The 20,154-nt window shown below is 42.8% G+C and overlaps 1 protein-coding gene across 3 annotated transcripts in view; it reads right to left on the reverse strand.

Moving 5' to 3' along the window:
* The window catches only part of SLC24A4 (solute carrier family 24 member 4), a 94,669-nt gene extending 78,686 nt beyond the window's left edge, over window positions 1-15,983 (reverse strand). The window contains exons 1-2 of one of the 3 annotated variants that reach the window (XM_027459271.3): window positions 15,465-15,980; window positions 13,190-13,300 (exon numbers count right to left, since the gene is read on the reverse strand). In XM_027459271.3, the coding sequence (XP_027315072.3) occupies window positions 13,190-13,300; window positions 15,465-15,612 (259 nt within the window). In that variant the 5' untranslated portion in view covers window positions 15,613-15,980. Of the gene's footprint in view, window positions 1-13,189; window positions 13,301-15,464 lie in introns of all 3 variants that reach the window. The other 2 variants (XM_027459269.3, XM_038180274.2) reach the window with 2 other exon arrangements.
* Between the last annotated feature and the right edge of the window lie 4,171 nt (window positions 15,984-20,154).

Consider the following 20,154-nt stretch of genomic DNA (forward strand, 5'->3'; position numbering starts at 1 on the left):
CATGAAGTTCAGTTATTTCGACAGAAACAAATAAAATGATGCATTATGCTTTATAAAGGCAGAGCTATTTTACAGTTAGCATTAACTTTTGGCAAGCCTGGGAAAAAAAAAAAAAAAAAAAAGGAGGGCAGAAGTTTTAAAGATTTTTATCTTTACTGTATATGTCGCACACCAGTATGATTTTTCTCGCAATTTTGTGTTTCAATCTTTATGTATTGGTGAGTCAACTTTTTCCCAGAAGAGAGAGGGAGCACACCCCTTTCCCAAGTTTGTTTCAAAGAAAATCAAATGATCTGAAGCATTTTCTCATAAAACATAGACCATGCAGCTCACCAGCCAGCAAAGCCAAATTCCTATTCTTGGCTTCTGTTACTTTGCAGTGGTAAAGCTGCCTGGCACTCACAGCAGCCTCTGAAGGAGCACACGTGGAATTTAAGCCTTTTAGATTCTAAGAAAGAGTTTCAGCTAACAGAGTCCTTTTCTAAAGCAAACAGGAGAAAAAAAAAAAAAAGAGGGGGGGAGTCAGACACATGTCCCATCAAAACACACACATATTCACATGGGGAATCAAAACATGGTGTAACTCCGGTTAATCTCATAATTGCAAGAGGCTTTCATCCATGGCTGTTAAATAATACGATCCAAGTTGCCTCTCCAAGATTAAGTGCATAAAGTCACTCTGCAACTAAAATAGCAAGTCACGGAAGGGTTTGCTATGCCGTTTACATTAAGAAGAGAAAGATCATTTTTTAGTAATTACCCTTATAAAAGAATGACTACTGTGTCTTTAACACACAGATGTATTACTACCAGATATAAATGCACTCATTGTAAACATAATGATTGTAAAACTTTGAATTTTTTACTCCTGTAAATACCTAATTTGATGCACTATTCTAAAACATACAATCCATTTGTTTTTCCCATACTAAAGATACCTTTCCTCCTTTTTCTGCTTGTAAAATTACATTTTTAGGATAAATAAATAAATAAATATGTATATATATATCAGAGCAATGATCTGAATAATTTGAGGGAAAGAGATAAACGTTTCCCTGACAAGCTACACCATGTTTAGATTCACTCTAAATCAGACACTATAACATGGCACCTAAGTAGGTGTCAATCTGCCATTGGGGAATCCAGGATCATCTTCCTTCTCTCTGAAGAGAAAGGCTTAGTATTATGAAGATGCTTTTCATGTTCAGAGCCCAAGCTAACTGGATAATATTTGTAAAAGGGATAAAGGGATCTAGCTTCCCAACTGGAATTCAATTAATTTTTTGCTCCCTGGGAAGGAAAAAAAAAATTTGCTTTGTTGAGTGAAGGAATATAGGCAGAATCACAGAGAGCAGTCATTGCTGCAGCCACAGCTGGAACTGAGAATTTCCTGGTCCTCTTGCCACGCTGAAAACCTGAATCTGGTCTTCGGCAGTAAATAAGACAAATGAGACAAGCAGAAAAACATCTTCATTTACTACAGAGATGGAAGCTAGCTTTCTATAAATAAATAAATAAATAAAGGATAAGAATCTATTTTTTGTAACAAAAGACATTGGTTTGAGGTCAGGTCTGTAGACTGTAGACCCTCCAAAATCACGGGATATCATCCCCTACCACAGCCTGAGCACAGTGAGATGCCACAAGGCTAAGCTCCGTAGCTCAGAGAGGCACAGAGCCAAGGCTGTCAAACAGCCATTTTCCACCCTGTGCTTTGGATGCAGGAGGTCCTCACCTCTTCCACAAGTCCTCAGATGTGCTCAGTTAGTCTCCATAGCTGAAAACCCTTTGAAGAAGGCTGGAACTGACCCACAGATCACAGCTGGGTCCCAGGTGAGGAGTACCTGGCAGAGGTGCAATCTCTCCCCCTCAGAGCTGCTCAGCAGTGCTCAGCTCTGACAGTCTGATCCGGAGTCAGCAACGTGGTAGGACCAGAACACTTGGAAGCAGTTACTGGGTGGAAGGGCAGGATTCTAGTTGTGAAGAGGCTCAATTTTTCCTTAAGAAGCACATAACACATGCATCGCTACTCCCATCCCATCCACAATCTCATCCCAGAAGACCAGTGCTGCCAGTGGCATTTAGGTAGCATTCAACCGTGCAGGGCCAGGAATGGAAGACAAAACATTGAATTTTGAAAGTGTTCAACAACATCAAAATATTCTATAAATAATTTAATGATGTCCACAAAATGTAAACAATTTCAAAAGCCACTGAGCTTGTAGAAACACAGCTCTTTTTAAGGCCCAGAAGAGCTTGTATAATCACAGCAACTGTTGTTTTTTCAATGTAACTTCTCTCCTGCATGTACAAATCAGTCTTCTACAATCATCTATAGGTACCACCTAGTGCAGCAGGTGGTAAGTAAAGAGAATTTCACAAGTAGATGTTTAGCAGAGACCTAATTATTCTTTAGCCAGTCTGCAATTTTTAAAAGCAAAATTTTTAAAGTCAAGATTGCATTGTTTCAAAAGCAGTTATAAATACATCTTTCAACAGCAAACTGTGCTTGCTGTGCAGCCTCCAAGAGTACATGAAGAACAATGGTATTTTTACCATCAACCCCCCTTAGCTCATTAGAAAAGCAAACTTGGAGTTGGGTGGGAACAGACTGTGCCCCGTGCAGCAGGTAACAGTAAATCGAGTTGACTAACTTCCCTTTACCAGTCTGTTGTCTTGCAGAGAAAGCAGCCCAGCTCCAACCTTTAATTACCTAAGCAGTACTTACTAAACTTAGTTGCCCTGAATATCCACAGATTAAAGCAGTTCTGGAGATGATCCCAGATAGTCTTTCCAAGTAAGAACTCTCCTATCAGGTGCTGTCACACTAATCAACCCTGGTAGATGAAGTAACCACCGTAAACACATACAGAATTAAAAATAAATAAATAAAAATCTAACTCACTTCAAATCTGAATTACTTTTACTTATTCTTGTTCCACCCTCAGAAGTCAGCTCCAGTCAATACAAAGCTCCCCAAGCCAAATTCAAAAATGAAATATTCAAAACCCTTTGAATCAAGCCCAGGTTTGCTCACATTGCTGAGAAACCATTGCTGAACCTCCTTTCTTTCCAGCCTGCAAGCAACAGGGGTGTTCATTTTATATTATACAGACAACACTATAGCTCTAGAGGGACCTTCCTCTTCTTCCTCCACCGTAAACTCTGCATATGGCTAAAATAGGACTAATTCCTACGCCAGCTCTGGCTTGTTCCCAGTGTAGCCAATCCTGGCAGGCTGATCTCCTGAGAGCACCATGATACTCATGGCTGGTGAACAGGGATTCAAAAAAGGAAAGAATTACAGCCTTCCAGATACATTCTTTTACATACTGATACTTTGCAGCACCAGGACAGTAAGAAAAGACAAACGGATACTGGAAATTCATCTCAGTGTTTGAGTGCAGGTAAAGGAAGCAGAGGAAGGCTAGCAGCAACAGGGAAGGGGAAGGCTTGTGAAAAGCCTAAGGCGAGTAAAAGCCTTACAATTTTAGGCTACAACAGAAGCCAAAGATCCTGCCAACAGATTTAGAGAAGTGCAACACAAGCAGGCTAGGAATGCAACCCTTACGAAGGCATGGAAAGTGTTTAAACAAATGATTCTCACCAGAGAATAATTATGTTCAGAGAATTGACCCAGAAACTGTATCTCACCATCCAGCAACAGATCTGCAGGGCAGAACCTCTTCTGCTGTAGCTGCCATGGCTGCAGCGACACGGTGGAGTTAAGGCAGCATACAGCAGTGCAGATATGCTCCCAGATGCCTTAACGAACAATGCCTCTCTCTGTATTTTGGGCTAGGAACTCAAAATTCAAAGCACATGCTGATTCACAATAAATGAAAAAAAATAAATCTATTTTTTCCCATTTCAGCCTCTTTGAGCTTCTAAACATAGTTTCATCCATTTTAACTTCGCCATTCCCAAAGTTGAGAAATTTCCCACCATCTGCGAATCTTTACATCTCGCTACATCTCTCTATTCAAAGGTTCAAATCCCTCCGCACAATGGATGCAGTCACGTTACCCTCAACCCACTGAACAAGTGACTGCATCATATGCAAGGAAAAAAAAGTCATCAGGTGTCAGCAAGCTCTGAGAATAGCCTAAAAAGCAAGCATGGGTGGAAACTGAACAGGCGAAGTCTAAATCTTTTGTGTTGGCAGGAACGATGGAGGCACGTTGGCCACCGCTCCCCTGCACGGGTAGAGAATGTCACTCTCTTAAAGTCGTTAATCCAGCACCTGTCATTAACGTTAAACCATTAACTTAATGTGGTAAAAAAGGAAACAATTGAGCAAGCAGATAGACACATAGACTGCATCCTACCTGAAGTGTCTGCTCTGCTGTACTTCACCTTATCAGCAGAGTCCCAGCAGGAATGAATTTGACTCACACTTTCTAAGGCTAATATGTTTTCTGCTATAATGTCTTCAATGTCTGTCAACTTTAAAGAATAAAGGAAACCATCACTCTTTATTGCCTGAGGGGTTTGCCTTGCTGCATAACAGGAGTGATGCCAGTTTAATTGTCAGCAGGTTCATGGAATATTTTCAGCCTGCTAAGGTGGATAACCACATCTAGTAATGGATATGGTGACAGAAATGTATAAGAAAATTCTGTAACTTCTGATAAAATAATTCAGTTAATGAGGGTCCTTGTCAAAAATATTAGTAGAACAAAGTTTAAAATTTACTGTAATGAAATTGTGCACTGTGCCTAAGTATATTTTTTAATCAGTCATTTTGGCCCTTGAAACAAACGCTGAGGTTCAGAGGCAGAACTGAGGCTCAAGAAGGTCTGGTTTGGGTGGAGCTTTCTACATAGCTTTGTACCTAGGTGCTCCCACTAGTACAGGCTCTGAAAATGCATGCCCAACCCATTTTTATATATATATATATATATATATATATATATATATATATATATATGCATATAAACTGTGAATGTTTCCAGTTTTATGTGCCAAACACAATGCTAAAGCGTAGCCCTTCTGTAACTCCAGCTCTTTTCAGAGCCTCCTGTTGCTTTTTATTCTGGACTCCTTGCCCAGCCTAAACCAAACTTCTCACTGCACTTTCATTTCTCTTACCCCTTTTATCACTTTCTCTACTTACTAGTTCCCAGGGCCAGCCTCCTTGCCCTGCTATTGCCAGGATTCTCCCACAGTTCATTATCCAAATTCAGCCTCCTTCCACTCTTGGTTTTGCATCCCTTTCACCTATCCTCTAACTCCATTCTCCAGCTGTGGATAACCTTAGTTTTCCTACCACTCAACTCTAAAGCCCAAGTTTCTCTATCCCTCTTGAAACTTCTGGTGACTATTTTCTACCTGCAGTTCCTTTCTACAACCTAATTCCCCACAGCCCAGTTCTGTTCTTGTCCAGTTTCACCTGAATCCTCCACGTGGTGTGGTCCAAGCTATGGACCATGAGATGCTGAAAGCACAGAGACAGCATCTTTGCTCTCCATGGTGTTCTACAACTCACGGGACTAAACTCAGACTCAAAGGTAGATGCTTCAGAAACTTCAGATGGCCTCAAAAGTGACTCAGAAGAAATTCAAAGCTGGTAATTTTGAGTTTTAGTCTACAATTATGTATGCATCAGTAACATAACAAGTGGCTCTTTGAAGGGAAGAAAATGGGGTTGCTTGTTTGGTTGCTTTTCATACAGCTTAAAGGCTGTTTAAAATTTATCAAGCTGGCCACACAAAAGCACTCACACTTGTCTTTTACACTTCCTATTAAACTAGCAATCCATATGAAGCAAACACTCACTGTATCAGCATCAAATGCTTTAAGTCTGCCAAAATTACAAGCAATTCAAGCAAGTTCTTGCAATGGGACTTGTCAGCTAGCCTAAAATTGTCTACAAAGCACTGCCACCTAAGCATGGCTAGTGTCCACTTACAACTTCCCATGAAAAACATTCTCTTTTCTTTCTCTCCAGTCAATTAAATTACACTAGCAAGTAATAAAGCCAGTGTTTTAACATCAAACAATCCAGTGTCTCGTAAAGACGCTGCCCTAGACCAGCCCCCAGGGTATGGATTAATGCTCACACAGATTGATTTGCAATGCCTTTCCACCCCGTCTCCTCCAAGACTAGAGCAAAGTGTGGTGACAGTTGTGCGTGATACAAAGTACGAGAGCAGCTCTTTCTGTCTCAGCTGCAGTACGTGGCAAGGCATCAGAGACAGTAAGGTGAAAAGTAAGGAGTGAAAAGGAAATTGCCATAGATGAGGATGGGTAAATTTAAACATGCCTTTTGTGCCAACAGAAAGATTTTCTGTGGGTGGAAAATGGAGCAGATTTCCACATAGAAAGGTCTGTCTGCACGGTCATACAAGTGAGAATCGGATCCAAATTCACGCGAATAGTCTCACTTTAAGGGTGGGATATTCAGCAACAACATGGAGACATGGCTGCACCAGTCTTGTTAACTTTGACATCTCCAATTCAGGATTTCAAATATGTTCCAAGTGAAACGTAGCTCATTTGGTTAATGTACCAGATCAGAGGAAAATAGAGGCTGGAAGGGACCTATCAGAGGTCAGATTAATCCAACCTTCTACTCAAACATCATCTTCACTTCAAGCCTACTTCTATGTTTCAGAGCAAAGACACACCTTGTAAAAACTATAATCCAGTGTGCTTTAACTGGAGCAAAACCAACTGTAAATAAGTTTAAATCAAGTGAAATAAAGATTATAGGAAGTAACGTCTTAATTGGGTTTAAGAATATACAGTAATAAATTAAATCGTATTTCATTTTGCTTCATTTGCGCTTGTTTTCTACATCTCTTACTGGCATTTTAGTCAGACACTTATTTACTGTGTGGTAAACTACTTCCTGCAAATTTGGCGCCTAGACCTGGGGAAATGGATAAATTACCCTGGAGTTCGCTTTCTGTTCTCAGCTCTCCAGGGGATGCCACAGGCAGGTTAAGCCAAGCACAGAGAGATGTTCGTCTCATTCCTTTCAACTCTTTTGGATATCAGTATTAATACACTGCTATAAAATGAACAGCTCAGAGAGAAGGTTGGCTATTTTTGAAATTTCGGCTTCAAACAAAGCAAACCTAACCTGGTTCACAAAAAAAAATTAAAATCCTAATTAACTTAAATGACATCCACCTGCCAGCCCTTCAAATGCTCACATCAATAAGACAGGCAAAGAGTGTGAGAAGTTCAACCTAAATGTAGGTGTGAATTCTGAACAGGAGATGCTGGGAGCCACACATGGAAAACTTGCCATTACACGTTTGTCATTTGCCCTCAACACGTCCACTTAAAATGGTTTCAAATCATCACACATCTATCTCCCCCTGCAAACAGGAACCATCCAAATGAGATCACGATCAATAAAGTTTACTGCTCAGCATCTACAGGGACAAGAGTGAGTCTAGCAACTTTTTTTTGTTTTTAATCAAAACAAAAACAAAGCAAAGAAACCTTACAAGCATACAACAATTGGCTACAGAAATAAGTGACATGCCAGCTGGTTAGTAAGTCTTCCACTGCATAAATACATGCATCTGTGCACGTGTACATACACATTTGCTGGACATTGCACCTATATATCTGAATACCATATTCATATGAGCAAATAAGATTCTTAAAAAAAAAAACCAACTTTCCTCATTTTCATTTTCTTTTAGACCAACACAAGACTAGAATATTTAAGGCTGATAAATTTCCTGTTCTTTCTTTATTCACATAAGATATGTGAATAAAGAAATATTTTAAGTCAAAATGTATGCACTATCAGTGAATCTGTCATACCACGACAGCTGCACATTTTCTATGCATCAGGACAGAGAAAAAGTCTGACTGATTATGAAAGGCTGGGGAGGAATATTTGCAAATAACACAGTTATTGTCTGTATTACCTCAGTCAGACGTAGTCTTGCTGTGCTAGGCACTGTGTGAATGCACAGTGAAAGAACCTTCAGGTCATGTTGAGCTTACCAATTTAGACTGCTTGTGAAACAAGGGGTTACAGTGAAATTATTAGTAATACCACCTTAAAATGAGGGTCTAAGGCACTTATCTCTGTTAAGAAATAGAATTTTGATCTAGTGAAGATCATGAGCAAATTGTTTAAAATAAATATACATTACCACATTGTTTAAAAAAAATACATAGCACAAAATGATATATTCCACCAGCAATAAAAGTATGTTTAGATCACCACTTAACACAGAGTTTATGATCTTACACACTAAGGAGTCTATAAGGATTAAGAAAAAAATGGCATAAATCCCACACATTGAGAATGATGCATCTAACTAAGCACTACTTTTTATTAAAAAAAATGAGGGAAAACAATGCTTCCTATAGTGTCTTGACTATGACTGTACAAAAAGCAGCTTTTTCTGTCATTTTGGAAAATTACTTGGAAGAGTCAGTCTTGTCTCCTCTAGTCAGCAAGAACACCATCATTGATTTTTGCAGAAAAAGTAACAGGCTCTTGTATTCTCTACGGTACGTAGAGACTTCTGGAGTTTCTCTACAATGCATCACATTCTACATGAGTCCCTGAGGTTTGAATAACTAGCAGTGTAAAATATACACAGACTTAATGACTTTTGATCCTGACTCTGAACTCAAGTTACACACATGCTGCTGGGAAACACACTTTATTTCGCTGTAGAGGACTGATTCTTTTTCTCTCGCTGCAGGAACAGAAAGCATTGCTACAATGTGCCTTTTAATTCTAAAGTAAAAAGGCAGCATGACTCAGAATGAAATGCTAACCTCTGCCTTTCCCCCAACCCACAATTCATCATTACCCACCGATAACAATAGGAGGAGCACGCTGGAACCAAATCCCCGGTTGCTTAAAATCAATGCAGCTCATGAACTGTCCGTGGCTGACAAACCTCCGGACAGGAAAGCCCACAGACTCTTCCAGTTTCAAGGCAGCCCACTGACAAGTGTCAGAAGACTAACAGAAATTTCTAAATCACAGCAAGTCATTAAAGTATTCTCTGTGATGTATACAGAGATGACTTGAAAACATTCACAACGGAAAGGAGCCCAGACCAGTTGTTACTAGCCTAGCACGATCCAGCACAGCCACGTGGCTCCAAACACCGCAGCACCTGGTCACCCCTGCTCACGGGGTGAGCTCTCAAAGCATTACTCGGAGTTCTGGAAGACACTGAGATAGTGGGAACATCGTGAAACAAGAGGCGAGCCACAGGAGCAGGGAAGCTATAAATCTGACTCGCTGGGCAGATGGCACCACAAGCTAGTGAGCTGATGGCAGATGGAACCGGGAGCTTGGGTAAGGCAAGAAAATTGGTTGCAAACTAACGAGATCTGTGAAGACACTAATGACAACGACTCTCCCTTTCTGATCACTTTAAGTGGTCAGCTGAAGGGTCAGGGTCAGAGCCTTTTGCCTTCCAGTTTGTGCCCACTGTCCTGGCACTGGCCACCACCAGCTGTACCCTTTCATGGCAGAGGAGCTTCCAACAGGGAGTTTCAGGCCAGAATCTTTAATGGAAAATTGCTGTACAGCACACTAACTTTGGTCCTAGTCCGGATGAGAACTGGGGTTGGCTTGGTGTTCACGAGTGCTCCATCTCCTTCCTGCAGCCAAGCTGCAGTTCTTTCATTGCCTTTATTGGATCAGTAGGATCTTTAACTGCCTAGGACTGCAGAACAGTTACCGTCAGAAAAAGTGTGTAGCATCCTTTAAGATATTCATGAATATCAGTCCCTCTAGCCTCCTAATGTCAGACAAACCTTTCCCCTCTAGTTCTATTTTGCTAACAAATAAATTGCTACCTTCTCCCCATCCTCCTTCCTTCTTTACATACAAAGACACACACACAAAAACATTTTTTCCTTTCCTTTGTCAGAGCACTGGGGTTCTTATTTAGAGCAACATTGCAAAGACTTCAAAGGTTGTTGTTTTTTTTTTTAATTGTGATACAATAGCCTCAGAAGTATTAATAACATTTCCAGAAGAACACAATACAAAATCATCTACTCCTGTAAATGAGACAATCTCATACAGCGTAGGCCATCTGAGCTTCTAGCAGACAGCAGTTTCCAAGGGCTTCTAACATTACTACCAGAGGCTTATGGAGTTTTTTTCCCCCCAAGATGTATTCAACCAAGGATGAGCATTTCTTACCACTGTCATGAACTGAAAGGCTTTCATGGTCTTATAAACTTCTATAGCTGCAACTTCTGACAACTGGGGATTTTTTTTATTTGCATGTAAGCAAGAAAAGGGGATGAAGTGGTAAATAAATTAACTTTGTTGAAAGCCTTTGGGAAAAGAGAAGTGAAGCTGCAGACTTGTGTGGGAAGCTAATAAAAAGGGAGCGCAGCAACAGCACTGCAATGACACAAAGGATTAACAGGCTCTCAGCAAGAACTTGCGTTCCCCGAGGTATGAAGTTCTTGTATCCTAAACACATATAGAGAAACATCCACCTAACACAAGGAAACTGCTATGTACCACACACACACACATGCATCTGTAGAGCCCCTAGTGCTTAAAGCAGATACAAAAATGGCTTGGGTAAGAATAAGTACTTCCTATAAGGGAGCCCATACAGAACACCATATTCATATAGCAAATGTGCCTAATAACTATATGTTCTTAAGATGGAAAAAATAAAAATAATAATTAAAAAAATAAACAACCAGACATTTAAAATGTTAAACACATTCCTGAGATTTTCATTAAATTTAGAAGGGTGGTTTTCTGGGATGAGTGAAAGTTTGCTTGGCCCAACTGAAAACCCACATTTTCTCACCAGTTTTCCATGTGATCTCAATCAAGCCTCTTAGCCTTTCACTTCACTTGTTCTCTTCGCCAAGTCACTTAACCTGTGACTACTTTCCCCAAATGTAGTCACAGGATTACACAAGCCGCATTATCATGGAGAAGACCTATTCTACTTGTTCCTTTTTGATAGGTTTTAGGTCGTTGTACCTTCTCATCACACTGCAAATCTCTATCTCCAGCTACCAGATAGGAACCAAAAAAAAAAATCTGCAGAAGTTACTACTGAGCAATAACAAACATGGGTTCTTACAAACCCGTTCTTGTCCAACAAGCATCAGTTTCAGATATTTTCAGATGTTCCCCTTATTTGTAGCTATCTTACATCTAGCCACTCTTGCAACAATCCCCCCTTCAGCTGCAGAAGATCCAGAGAGATAAGCTGTACGTAGCTACAGAATAACAGGAAGTGACTAAAAATGCCACAATTGTAAACCTGTGACATGTCTGATCTGTAAATCTGTGTTCTAACTGGAGAAACACTTATTAAAAAGAAAGACATATTCCAACATTGTGAATAGAAACTGTAAATTTAACACAAGTCTCATTATAGTTTTCTAAAAACATGAGAAGTCTGAAGCATATTTGGGCCTCCCAGCTTCCATGTGTCCAGCTCTTGGGGTTGAAAAGTGCACCTCAGCTACCTGAATTTGAAGTAAATTAAATGATCCAGCTGGATTTATTTAACCCAGTTATTCTTAAACTGACCTTAGAGTTTTTAAGGACCGGAGGGAGCTGAACCATAGGATGGGGCATGCCCACAGCAGGTGGGATGGAACTAGATGATCTTTAAGGTTCCTTCAACTCAAGCCATTCTATGATCCTATGATTTGTTTCAAACATCTGGAGAAGTCAGCACTGCTCACAGTATTGCAATTTATGCAACAAACACGTTTTCCCTTAACAGTTTCATCATTTCATTGTAAATAAATTCTCATTTCCAAGTGAAAATCCCCATCAAAAACTTCAAGGGTCATCTCTCTGATCCAACTTCAGCAACTTTGTGGTCTTTGTTGGCTTGGCTTTGAGTGTGCCGCCAAGTATGTGTCCACACATGATCACATTGATACATCCACATATGTAGAGGAAAACGTAATAGGAATGGGAAAGAATAGAATTAACTGGCTATTCATCAATAGCAGAGAACAATTGAATATTCAAGAATAATTGCGTCTTTCCAAAGTGTCTTGTATCTCTTCTTTCTCATCTGTGAACAACTTTGACAGATAAACCAACAATGTCATAAGGTTACAGATGCAAACATCAGTAAACTAACTCACCAAATTCTTAACAGAAGTACAGAGAAGCCCTCGGACATCAAGACAATAGAGCTAAAGCTTTTGGATGCCCATACTTTCAGCAATGTTCTTCCATTCCTCTCAGAAAATGCATAAGCACAGCAGTAACCCTGACTCTATACGATAGCTGCCTCAGTATTATAACAAACATGTAACTGAGAGAAGGGAATGCTGCTCCAAAGTCCTCAATGCCTGGGACTGAAAGGATCCCAGAACTCACGCTGTCACTATTTGCAAGAAGGTACAGACTCTGCTGTCATCCCCTAGTTGATCAAAGAGTCATATTGCAAAAGAAAAAAAAAAAAATCTGAACTTTAAATTAATTTGGCTAGTGCCATTGGCAAAATGTCTCATCTCCCACACACCACAAACCACAGAGAAGCAAGGAGAGAGAGAAAGGAAATATACACTGGAAAGACAGATGGGAAGATGAAAGTGTTGTGGACTAACATTGGTATTAAAATGCGTCATCTATCCCTGCTCTCAATCAATTATTATCCCCTGGCCAGAATAGATAACTTGAAGTAAAATGGGTTTCAGGGTTTCCATATTACTTGCCTCATACCCCTCCACAAAATATGAACTCCTACTCTGAATACAGAGTTTATCACTAAACTAGCAAAGCATGATTAAATTCACAGAGGTAATGAGTACAAATTACTGTGCTCAGGTGGTATCTCAAACACTGTATGTTTCACTACCTATAGTATCAAGAAGAGTGCTTCTCTCATTACCATTGCAATATACACAGCATCAGCTAGAGAGGAGTAATAACCAAAAGAAACAAAACTTGAGAAATCAGATTGTCAACACAAGTCTCAGAACAACCCCAAAACATACATACATCTGAATACTGACTCTTACTTTTGATAGATAAAGTCATCATATTATATTGCACGCACACACACACACAAGATCTCTCTACATAGAATAGTTGTGCTTTTATTATTTTTTTAAAGTTTCCCGCTTTTATTACTATTTGTTTAAAGCTTCCGCTTTTGTTTCCTGCAGCTTCATCATGATCGCCTCGCACAATACATCTCAAGAGCTTACAAGACGTCATAAAGTTTTCTCATCTTACCTGGCTCTGTACAGTTCTTTCCTTCATGTGTCCCATTAGGTGATGCCATTAATCTTCTATTCCTCCATGTCTCTGACAATACATGTCTGTCTGCAACAGCTGATTCTTGGCCTATATTAAATACAAAGAGGTTATTTTAGAGGTCTGCTGTCACCAGTCTTTTCCTTTATCACTTTAACTGGGCTGTATGCCCCTGCTGGCCAGGACCATGGACAGACCATCAGAAGGTGAAGGTGACAAAATGAAGGTGCCACAGCAGCACATGCCTACATGTGTATGCCAGGTGCTCCTAGCTACAGAGGGTAAAAGGGCCTGTGAAGGTGTGGTATCAGAGCCATCGGCATGTTCTGGCTATCAGAGTACCTGGCTGTGACCCACAACCCAAAAATAATTCTGCAGCAAGCAAATGCTGAAACCTGTACCCTTGAAACTCAACATTCGCAGATCCTACAGATGAAACCAGGCCAGCTATGCTGACATGAGCAATAATCTTAGTCATCTGCACTTGCATATATTACATCACTGACTTCTAAAACATAAAAATGCATATTCACAAGTTGCAGTTGTATTTTGCCTTAATCTGAATTAACGGGCCAGTCTTTTCGGTACAGTTGGGTGTACATGATAACATCAATCCCTGCATAATTTGTTGAGGAAGATGAAAAATAACAGCACTGTGAAGCCCCACAGGTCTTAAGAAAGAGAAACATCTTCAAAAGTCAGGGGAGCTTTTGCCTAAACTCATATTCCTGAAGCAGTCTCAATAGCACTTACTGAATACAGTGCATGAGGAGCACTTGTGATAACGCGGGGCATACAATTATAATAATCATAGGAAGAACAAATTTCTTTAATTAAATCACTTCCATTTCAACCTGAGCTATTTCAAATGAACATATTCTAATAACAAGAAATCTTCCATGCCTGATCTTACAACTTATGCTCAGTCAGCATGGAATGCTTGTGGTTTGCTACAGTGACTGTTACAAAAAAATCTAGCTTGGGAAAGTTAGTTTGGCTAGAGTATTTGCTAAAATAGTCTGCTGTCACAGTTCTAAGGAACACGAAGAACAGATGGTCAGTGTTTATGGATACAATATACTGTAAATTAGCCGGCTGAAAAGAAAAAAAACTGCCTGATGCAGCATACCATCAAAAATTAGGTTATCAGGGATTTAGCTGATAACCACAGAGATTAAAAACTTTCATTAGTCATGACATTTTTCACCCAAGCCCAAAAAAGGTCTGGAAAACCTTTATCTGGAACAAAAACCTCAAACCATCTAAACGTAACCATAACCCAGCTCGCTGCCTTCACAAACCAGTATATTTACAAAAATATATCACCACTGCGAGGGGAAAAAAAAAAAAATCACAGGCATGACAAACCGTTCTAAATAAAGCAGGAGTATATTCTGAAACCTCAGTTAAAAAATGCTGAAAGTTTTAAGATAAGCTATATGCTAATATAGTGTAAGGCATTAAATTCTTGTATGGATGGCTCGTTGCCATCCCAGATACATCTCAAACAGGTAATAATTTACGGGTAAGAGCATTACAAAATATGAGAAGTTCCACTAGATTTTTTTTTCCTAAAGGTCACAATTTACCTTCAACTGTAATTTAAGCAGGTGGCCCATCCGAATGGTTGTATGAAACGCAGAGATGGGCTCTGGGCTTGGTTTGATTTTGATTAAACCCTCAAGGAAGGCTGGCGGTCCTACCTAGGGGTACAAGAGGTGTCCCAGCAACCTCAGGCTTCACAGCTGGGGGATGCGAAGCACGCTGCAGGAAAAGGGCCCGAAGTAGCTGGTTTATAGCCCAAACCGTGCCAGCAGGTGGAAAAACAAAACCAAAAGCCCACGAGTGGGAGCGATGCAGATGACAAACGCATCACTTCACCGACATGGCACTCGCACAGCGGGTGCAACGGACTCTGTAAAACACGAAGTCAGCTCCGCTCCTTGCCTAAAACACCGAATTTCTGGTCAAACCCACGCTGCGATTTGGGGTGGGTGGGAGAGAGGCGATGGAGAGGCGGCAGCCGCGGCTGCTGGGGGCTCGGGGTCAGCGGGGCGAGGTGGCCACGGCCGGCGGGACCAGGAGCGACCGGGGAGGACCGGGCTCCGTGCTGAGCGGCCCCAAACCCCCCAGACCCCAATATCAGCCCCAGGCTCCCTCCGGAGGCAGCCGGGGCACCCCCGGCCGCACACTCCCGACCCCGCCGCCCCCTGCCCTGCGCCGAGCCTCCGGTGCCCGCTGCCGGGCCACTCACCCAGCCTGGAGAGCAGGCTGGACATGCACCAGGCGAAGAAGAGGATGGCGCAGATGAAGCCCAGCTGCTGCAGCAGCATCTCCCGCCTCCTGCGAACTTTCCTCAGCACGGGCAGCGCCGTCTTCGGCGGGGCGAGCGGCGGCTCCATGCGGGCTCGGGGCGGGCGGCGCGGGGCCGGCGGGGCACAGCGGGGCTCAGGGCTGCCGGCGGCCCGCGGGCGGCTCCATGGCGGGCGGCGGCGATGGGGAGAAGCCGCTGCCCGGCGCCTCGGCGAGGCAGGGAGCGGCAGGTGGCGAAGGGAGGGCGGGCGGCGGCGGCGGCTGAGGCGGGAGGCGGCGGCGAGGCGGCGCCCTCAGGGGCCGGGCCGAGCCCCGCGCCCCGCACGCCCCGCGGCCGCCGGGGGAGGAGGGAGCGGAGCGGCGGCCGCCCCGCTGCCGGCGCCGGGGGGAGGCGGCATCCAGGCGGCCCCTGCCCGCCCGGACGGCTCGGAAGTTTCTCCCCTGCTGCCCTCGGAGAAGGAGCGGAGCGAGCAGCGGGCACCCGGCCCCTCAGCTCCCGCCCGCCCCTCTCCTCCCCGCCTCTCCCCGGCAACTTTCCGGGTGCTGCCCGGGCGCCCATGGCAACGCGCGTCCCCGAGGGGGTAATTAAGCGGCCAAATTAATTAATCCTGCCCCCTGCGGCGGAGCGGGACTCTGGGGGGCTGCGGGCGGCAGTGCCTGCTCCCCGCCGTGCCCGCCTGACCTGGGCGGCCGGCAGAACGAGCCCTGTGCGGAGCGGAGGTCGGTCCCGGGCTGTCCCGAACCAGGGTTTATTTTTTTCTTTTTGGGGGGGCTAAAATTCGGTATTTTCATTAATTCAGCGGTCCCCGTTACCCAACGAGAACGTCTCAGAGGCTTTCTGGGAGCAGCGCGGGTTCTGCACCCCTCGGGGCACCCAGAAAAGCTGCGGGTGTCCACCCCGGGCACACCACCGCGAACCCGTCCGGGCTTCCCCGTGCGGCCTCTGCATTACAGCGCACGGCGTTTCACGAGCTTCCCCTGGATCTCACGCAATCTTCTTCTTGGATCTCCCTCAGTGCTTCGTTTGGTGTCTGGCGTTATTTCTAATGCAGTTCTAATCAAAAATAATAAAAATACCCTACAACAGCAAACCTTGACACACAGGGTATCACTAATCCTCTGCGCTTCCCCTTCCTCCTGCTAATGTGTTTGTTTGTTTCTCTTTATGAGTTATTTCTGCCCCAGAGAAGCAGTCACAGAGTGCTGAGGGTGCTGTGGTGCAGACCTGATGTGAAGTTGCTCCAGACTCCTGCAGAAGGCTGCCCGGTTGTCTCAATGCAAAGGGATTGCTCAAGCAGGACAATCAAAGAGCAGCAGTTTCTAAGCCTTGTTGCTTGCCTGTGCGCACACAGGTACAGAAATCGGAGCCTTAACTGTCCAGGCTGAAAGGGCACCGAGGCTCTTATGGGCCTTTGACTTAGTGATTTACCTTGAAGGAGGAAGACAAGTGTGTGTTAGAAGAGTGGCACGAAGACACGCCGCGGTCTCCTTGTCTTTCATTCCCTTTACAGCTGCTGAGAGAGCAGAAGTAACAGCACACTGCTACGAGGAAGGCAGTAGAGAAGATTACAAGTCGGCTTGTGTCCTGTTATTTCTCTCTATGCCCACGTAGGAAATCTCACAGTTGAACTCAGAATAATGAAAGCCACCCCTGACCAGAGGAACCTACAGTCTAATTAGGCAGCAGAGCCAAGGGCCCTTTAACACCTAATAGGCTATTCTCACTTAGGTTACCTTGTCTGCAACTGAAGATTTTTAGCTCAGGACCATTATTTGTAATAGACTTTTTTCATCAGAACCCTCTAGGCTCCACTGAAGTTTTTGGTTAGCCATGTCAGTAGAGATGCCACTGCATGGTTAGATGCCACTGCATGCCGTAATGCCTGAGAGGTAGTTCTTTGTGTGGCTTTTTATTACCTCTTTTCTAGTACTAAAGCCTCCGCTTCTACCTGAAATGGCAATGTGCACATCAGGCTGCCATCCACTTACTTGGTGGTTAATAAGAGTTGAGGTGCTGACAAGCATGTAGTCTTCTGCACAAGGATTATGTCTAGCAATATAAAGGTGGTGACACTGAAGGCATTGCTGAGGATCATTGTTTTTTCAGTATCCACATGTCAGAAGCTTATTATCTGCTTCACTGATAAGGCAGATCAGGGCCATGGGCTTTGGAGAGGCTGTCCTGGTTGTTGCATCTCTTCCCACAGCTCACTGAGGTTGCCTGTGATTTTTATGCTCAACAATTTTTTTCTCTTACTTGCTCTTTATACTGAGAACATTTCCTTTTGCTCCATATCAAAGCCACAACATTCCCAATCTGAAGAGTTACTGACATTAAGACACACAGTGATAAGTTTGCCTGGAATTGATGTAAATTTGGGTCTGGAGGCGAGGCTGTGACACCCAGATATTCCATATTTCTGTCTATAGGTTGTTGACCCAAAGAGCATGGTGTTGAAATATTGTTAGAGGTCCTAAGTTTCGCATGTGAGGGATTTTCATCAATTCTATCAGGTCCTATGAAAATCACATGGGTCAAATCAAAGCACATGGTCAGTTACAGGAATGCAAGTATAATATTGCCTTTTTGGACATAGGCTGTTTTTTCTTTTCTGGCTGTTAAAAAGTTGTCTGTTTTGGAGGTAAGAGCTAATGACTACAGGAACCCTGGGGCTATCCCTGTGAGGAACTGAAAGCAAGAAACGGAGAGAGAGAGAGAGAGAGAGACGGAGAAGAGACTTTTGGGAATCCTGCTACCTATGAAAGCAGTTCTCAAAGCAATTGTGTGTGTGTGTGTGTGTGTGTGTCTTTGTCTTCTCTCTCTGTACACAAATGAGGCAGATCAAAGTTCAGACTGTACTAATCTCCTAATCATACAGGCTTCTGATTAGCATTTTTAATCAGTCTGGTGATCACAGGGCAGCCTCAAAATTGCTCTTGAATGCTAAACTTTAAGAAGAGAATTTCCAAATTACTTTTATTTTGGTGTTTGTTCTGGAATGTATCAGGTAACTCTTTGCACAGGATGTCTGATAGACATGTGCTACAGAGTTCAGATCCAGTTACCTCTCCCCCATCAGCTGGCAGGACCCAAACCTTGAGAGTCTGTTGGAGCACATGGAGGTCATTACTGGAATGATATCCCAATGCTTTATTCTGATTTGAGACATCCATGTTACATACGAATGAATGGTGATAATGTCAGAGGCAAAAAAGAAAATGTTTTGTGTATAAGGTGTCATTACATTCATTTATATTCATTTTTTAAATCTTAAATTGTCATTATCTCTTACTGCCACAAGAACAATTGTCTATAAATTCAGTGGGATCTTTCCATTAATGCTATTAAAAAAAAAAAAGTAGGATGCCCCCCATGGTTTTCTGAGTGACGCCTTTCCAGTGAGTGGTTTGGTGATATTCCAGATGCTCACTGTCTCCATTATAATTGGAATAAAATATTTTCCAGACCAGATCTAGGAATACTCCTGAAATAATTACATGTTGGAAATTAGAGGTATTTGGGAAATATAATCAAAACAAAGTGCAGAGGTAGAAAATATTAAATAGCATTTATCTGCTTAAAGCCAGACACAAGGAACTGTCTTTCTTGTCATTGTGCTTACCATTGTGATAATTTAACTTTCATGTATGTCCCATACTAAAATATCTCGCTAACAGCACCGACTAATGCTAGCTTCAGCTATCACTGCCAAATTTGCTTGTTTTTCATCTCAAGCACAATTAGTATCACGAACTGAGTAACAGCCAAAAGGCTTTGAATTAGGGAAGTGTCTCACAGGAGATCCATGAAATCAGCTCATCTAAGGAGAAAATATTGATGCTGCTGAGAGTCAAAGGAGAAGTATAACGCTTGGATGAATTCTCTATGGCACCCCCTAAAAGGAGTAGGAAAAGCAGCAGCAGCACAGCAGGGTAGCTGGAAACTGAGATGCTATTAGTTTGCCATGAAGACTGTTGCAGCACAGAAAAGCTGAGACTGCACCAGCTGAGAAGCTCTGGGGACTGCAAGGTGATCATTTATGAGTGGCACCCGGCCAGCCCTAGGAACCTGGGCAAGGCCAGTTTTCCAACTGATACAGCCAAAATCCCAGTATCATCCCAGTATTCCCAAGGTCAAGAGATGGTATCAAAGAAAAGCCAACATAATTTCCTCAAAAACAGGCTGAAAATCTCCTGAAAGCCATAAAAATGAAGCTGGGGGGAAAAGGAGTTGGTGAGAGAGGAGACTGGTCCTGCTCTTGCTGTTTGTTTGAGGTGTTTCATACAAGGGACACACTGAGAACACCTTAGCTTGGTGCTGTCAGTAACCACCTTCCTGTCAAAAAGGCAGCAATCCTGTGTTTGTTTAGGACCTGGTCCTCAGAAAAGGAGCACACACTAGTATGACTTGACAAAACAAAAGTGAACATTAGCACATCCATATTTAAATGTTGAACTTTATCTCAGGCCATCATACATCAAGCAGGAATATCCAGTTAGCTCCTTAAGCACTGGTGAAAGGTCCTTTGGTGAACTGTACCTAAAGGTTACAAAGCAGATCCAATGTTGGGAGTCTCTGCAATGGGTAAGTCCTGAGCTGGGGCTATTTCTGGATTTATACAGGGACTCCA

Source organism: Anas platyrhynchos, chromosome 5 (genome assembly GCF_047663525.1).
Source record: "Anas platyrhynchos isolate ZD024472 breed Pekin duck chromosome 5, IASCAAS_PekinDuck_T2T, whole genome shotgun sequence".
In the NCBI taxonomy this organism is placed as follows: Eukaryota; Metazoa; Chordata; class Aves; order Anseriformes; family Anatidae; genus Anas; species Anas platyrhynchos.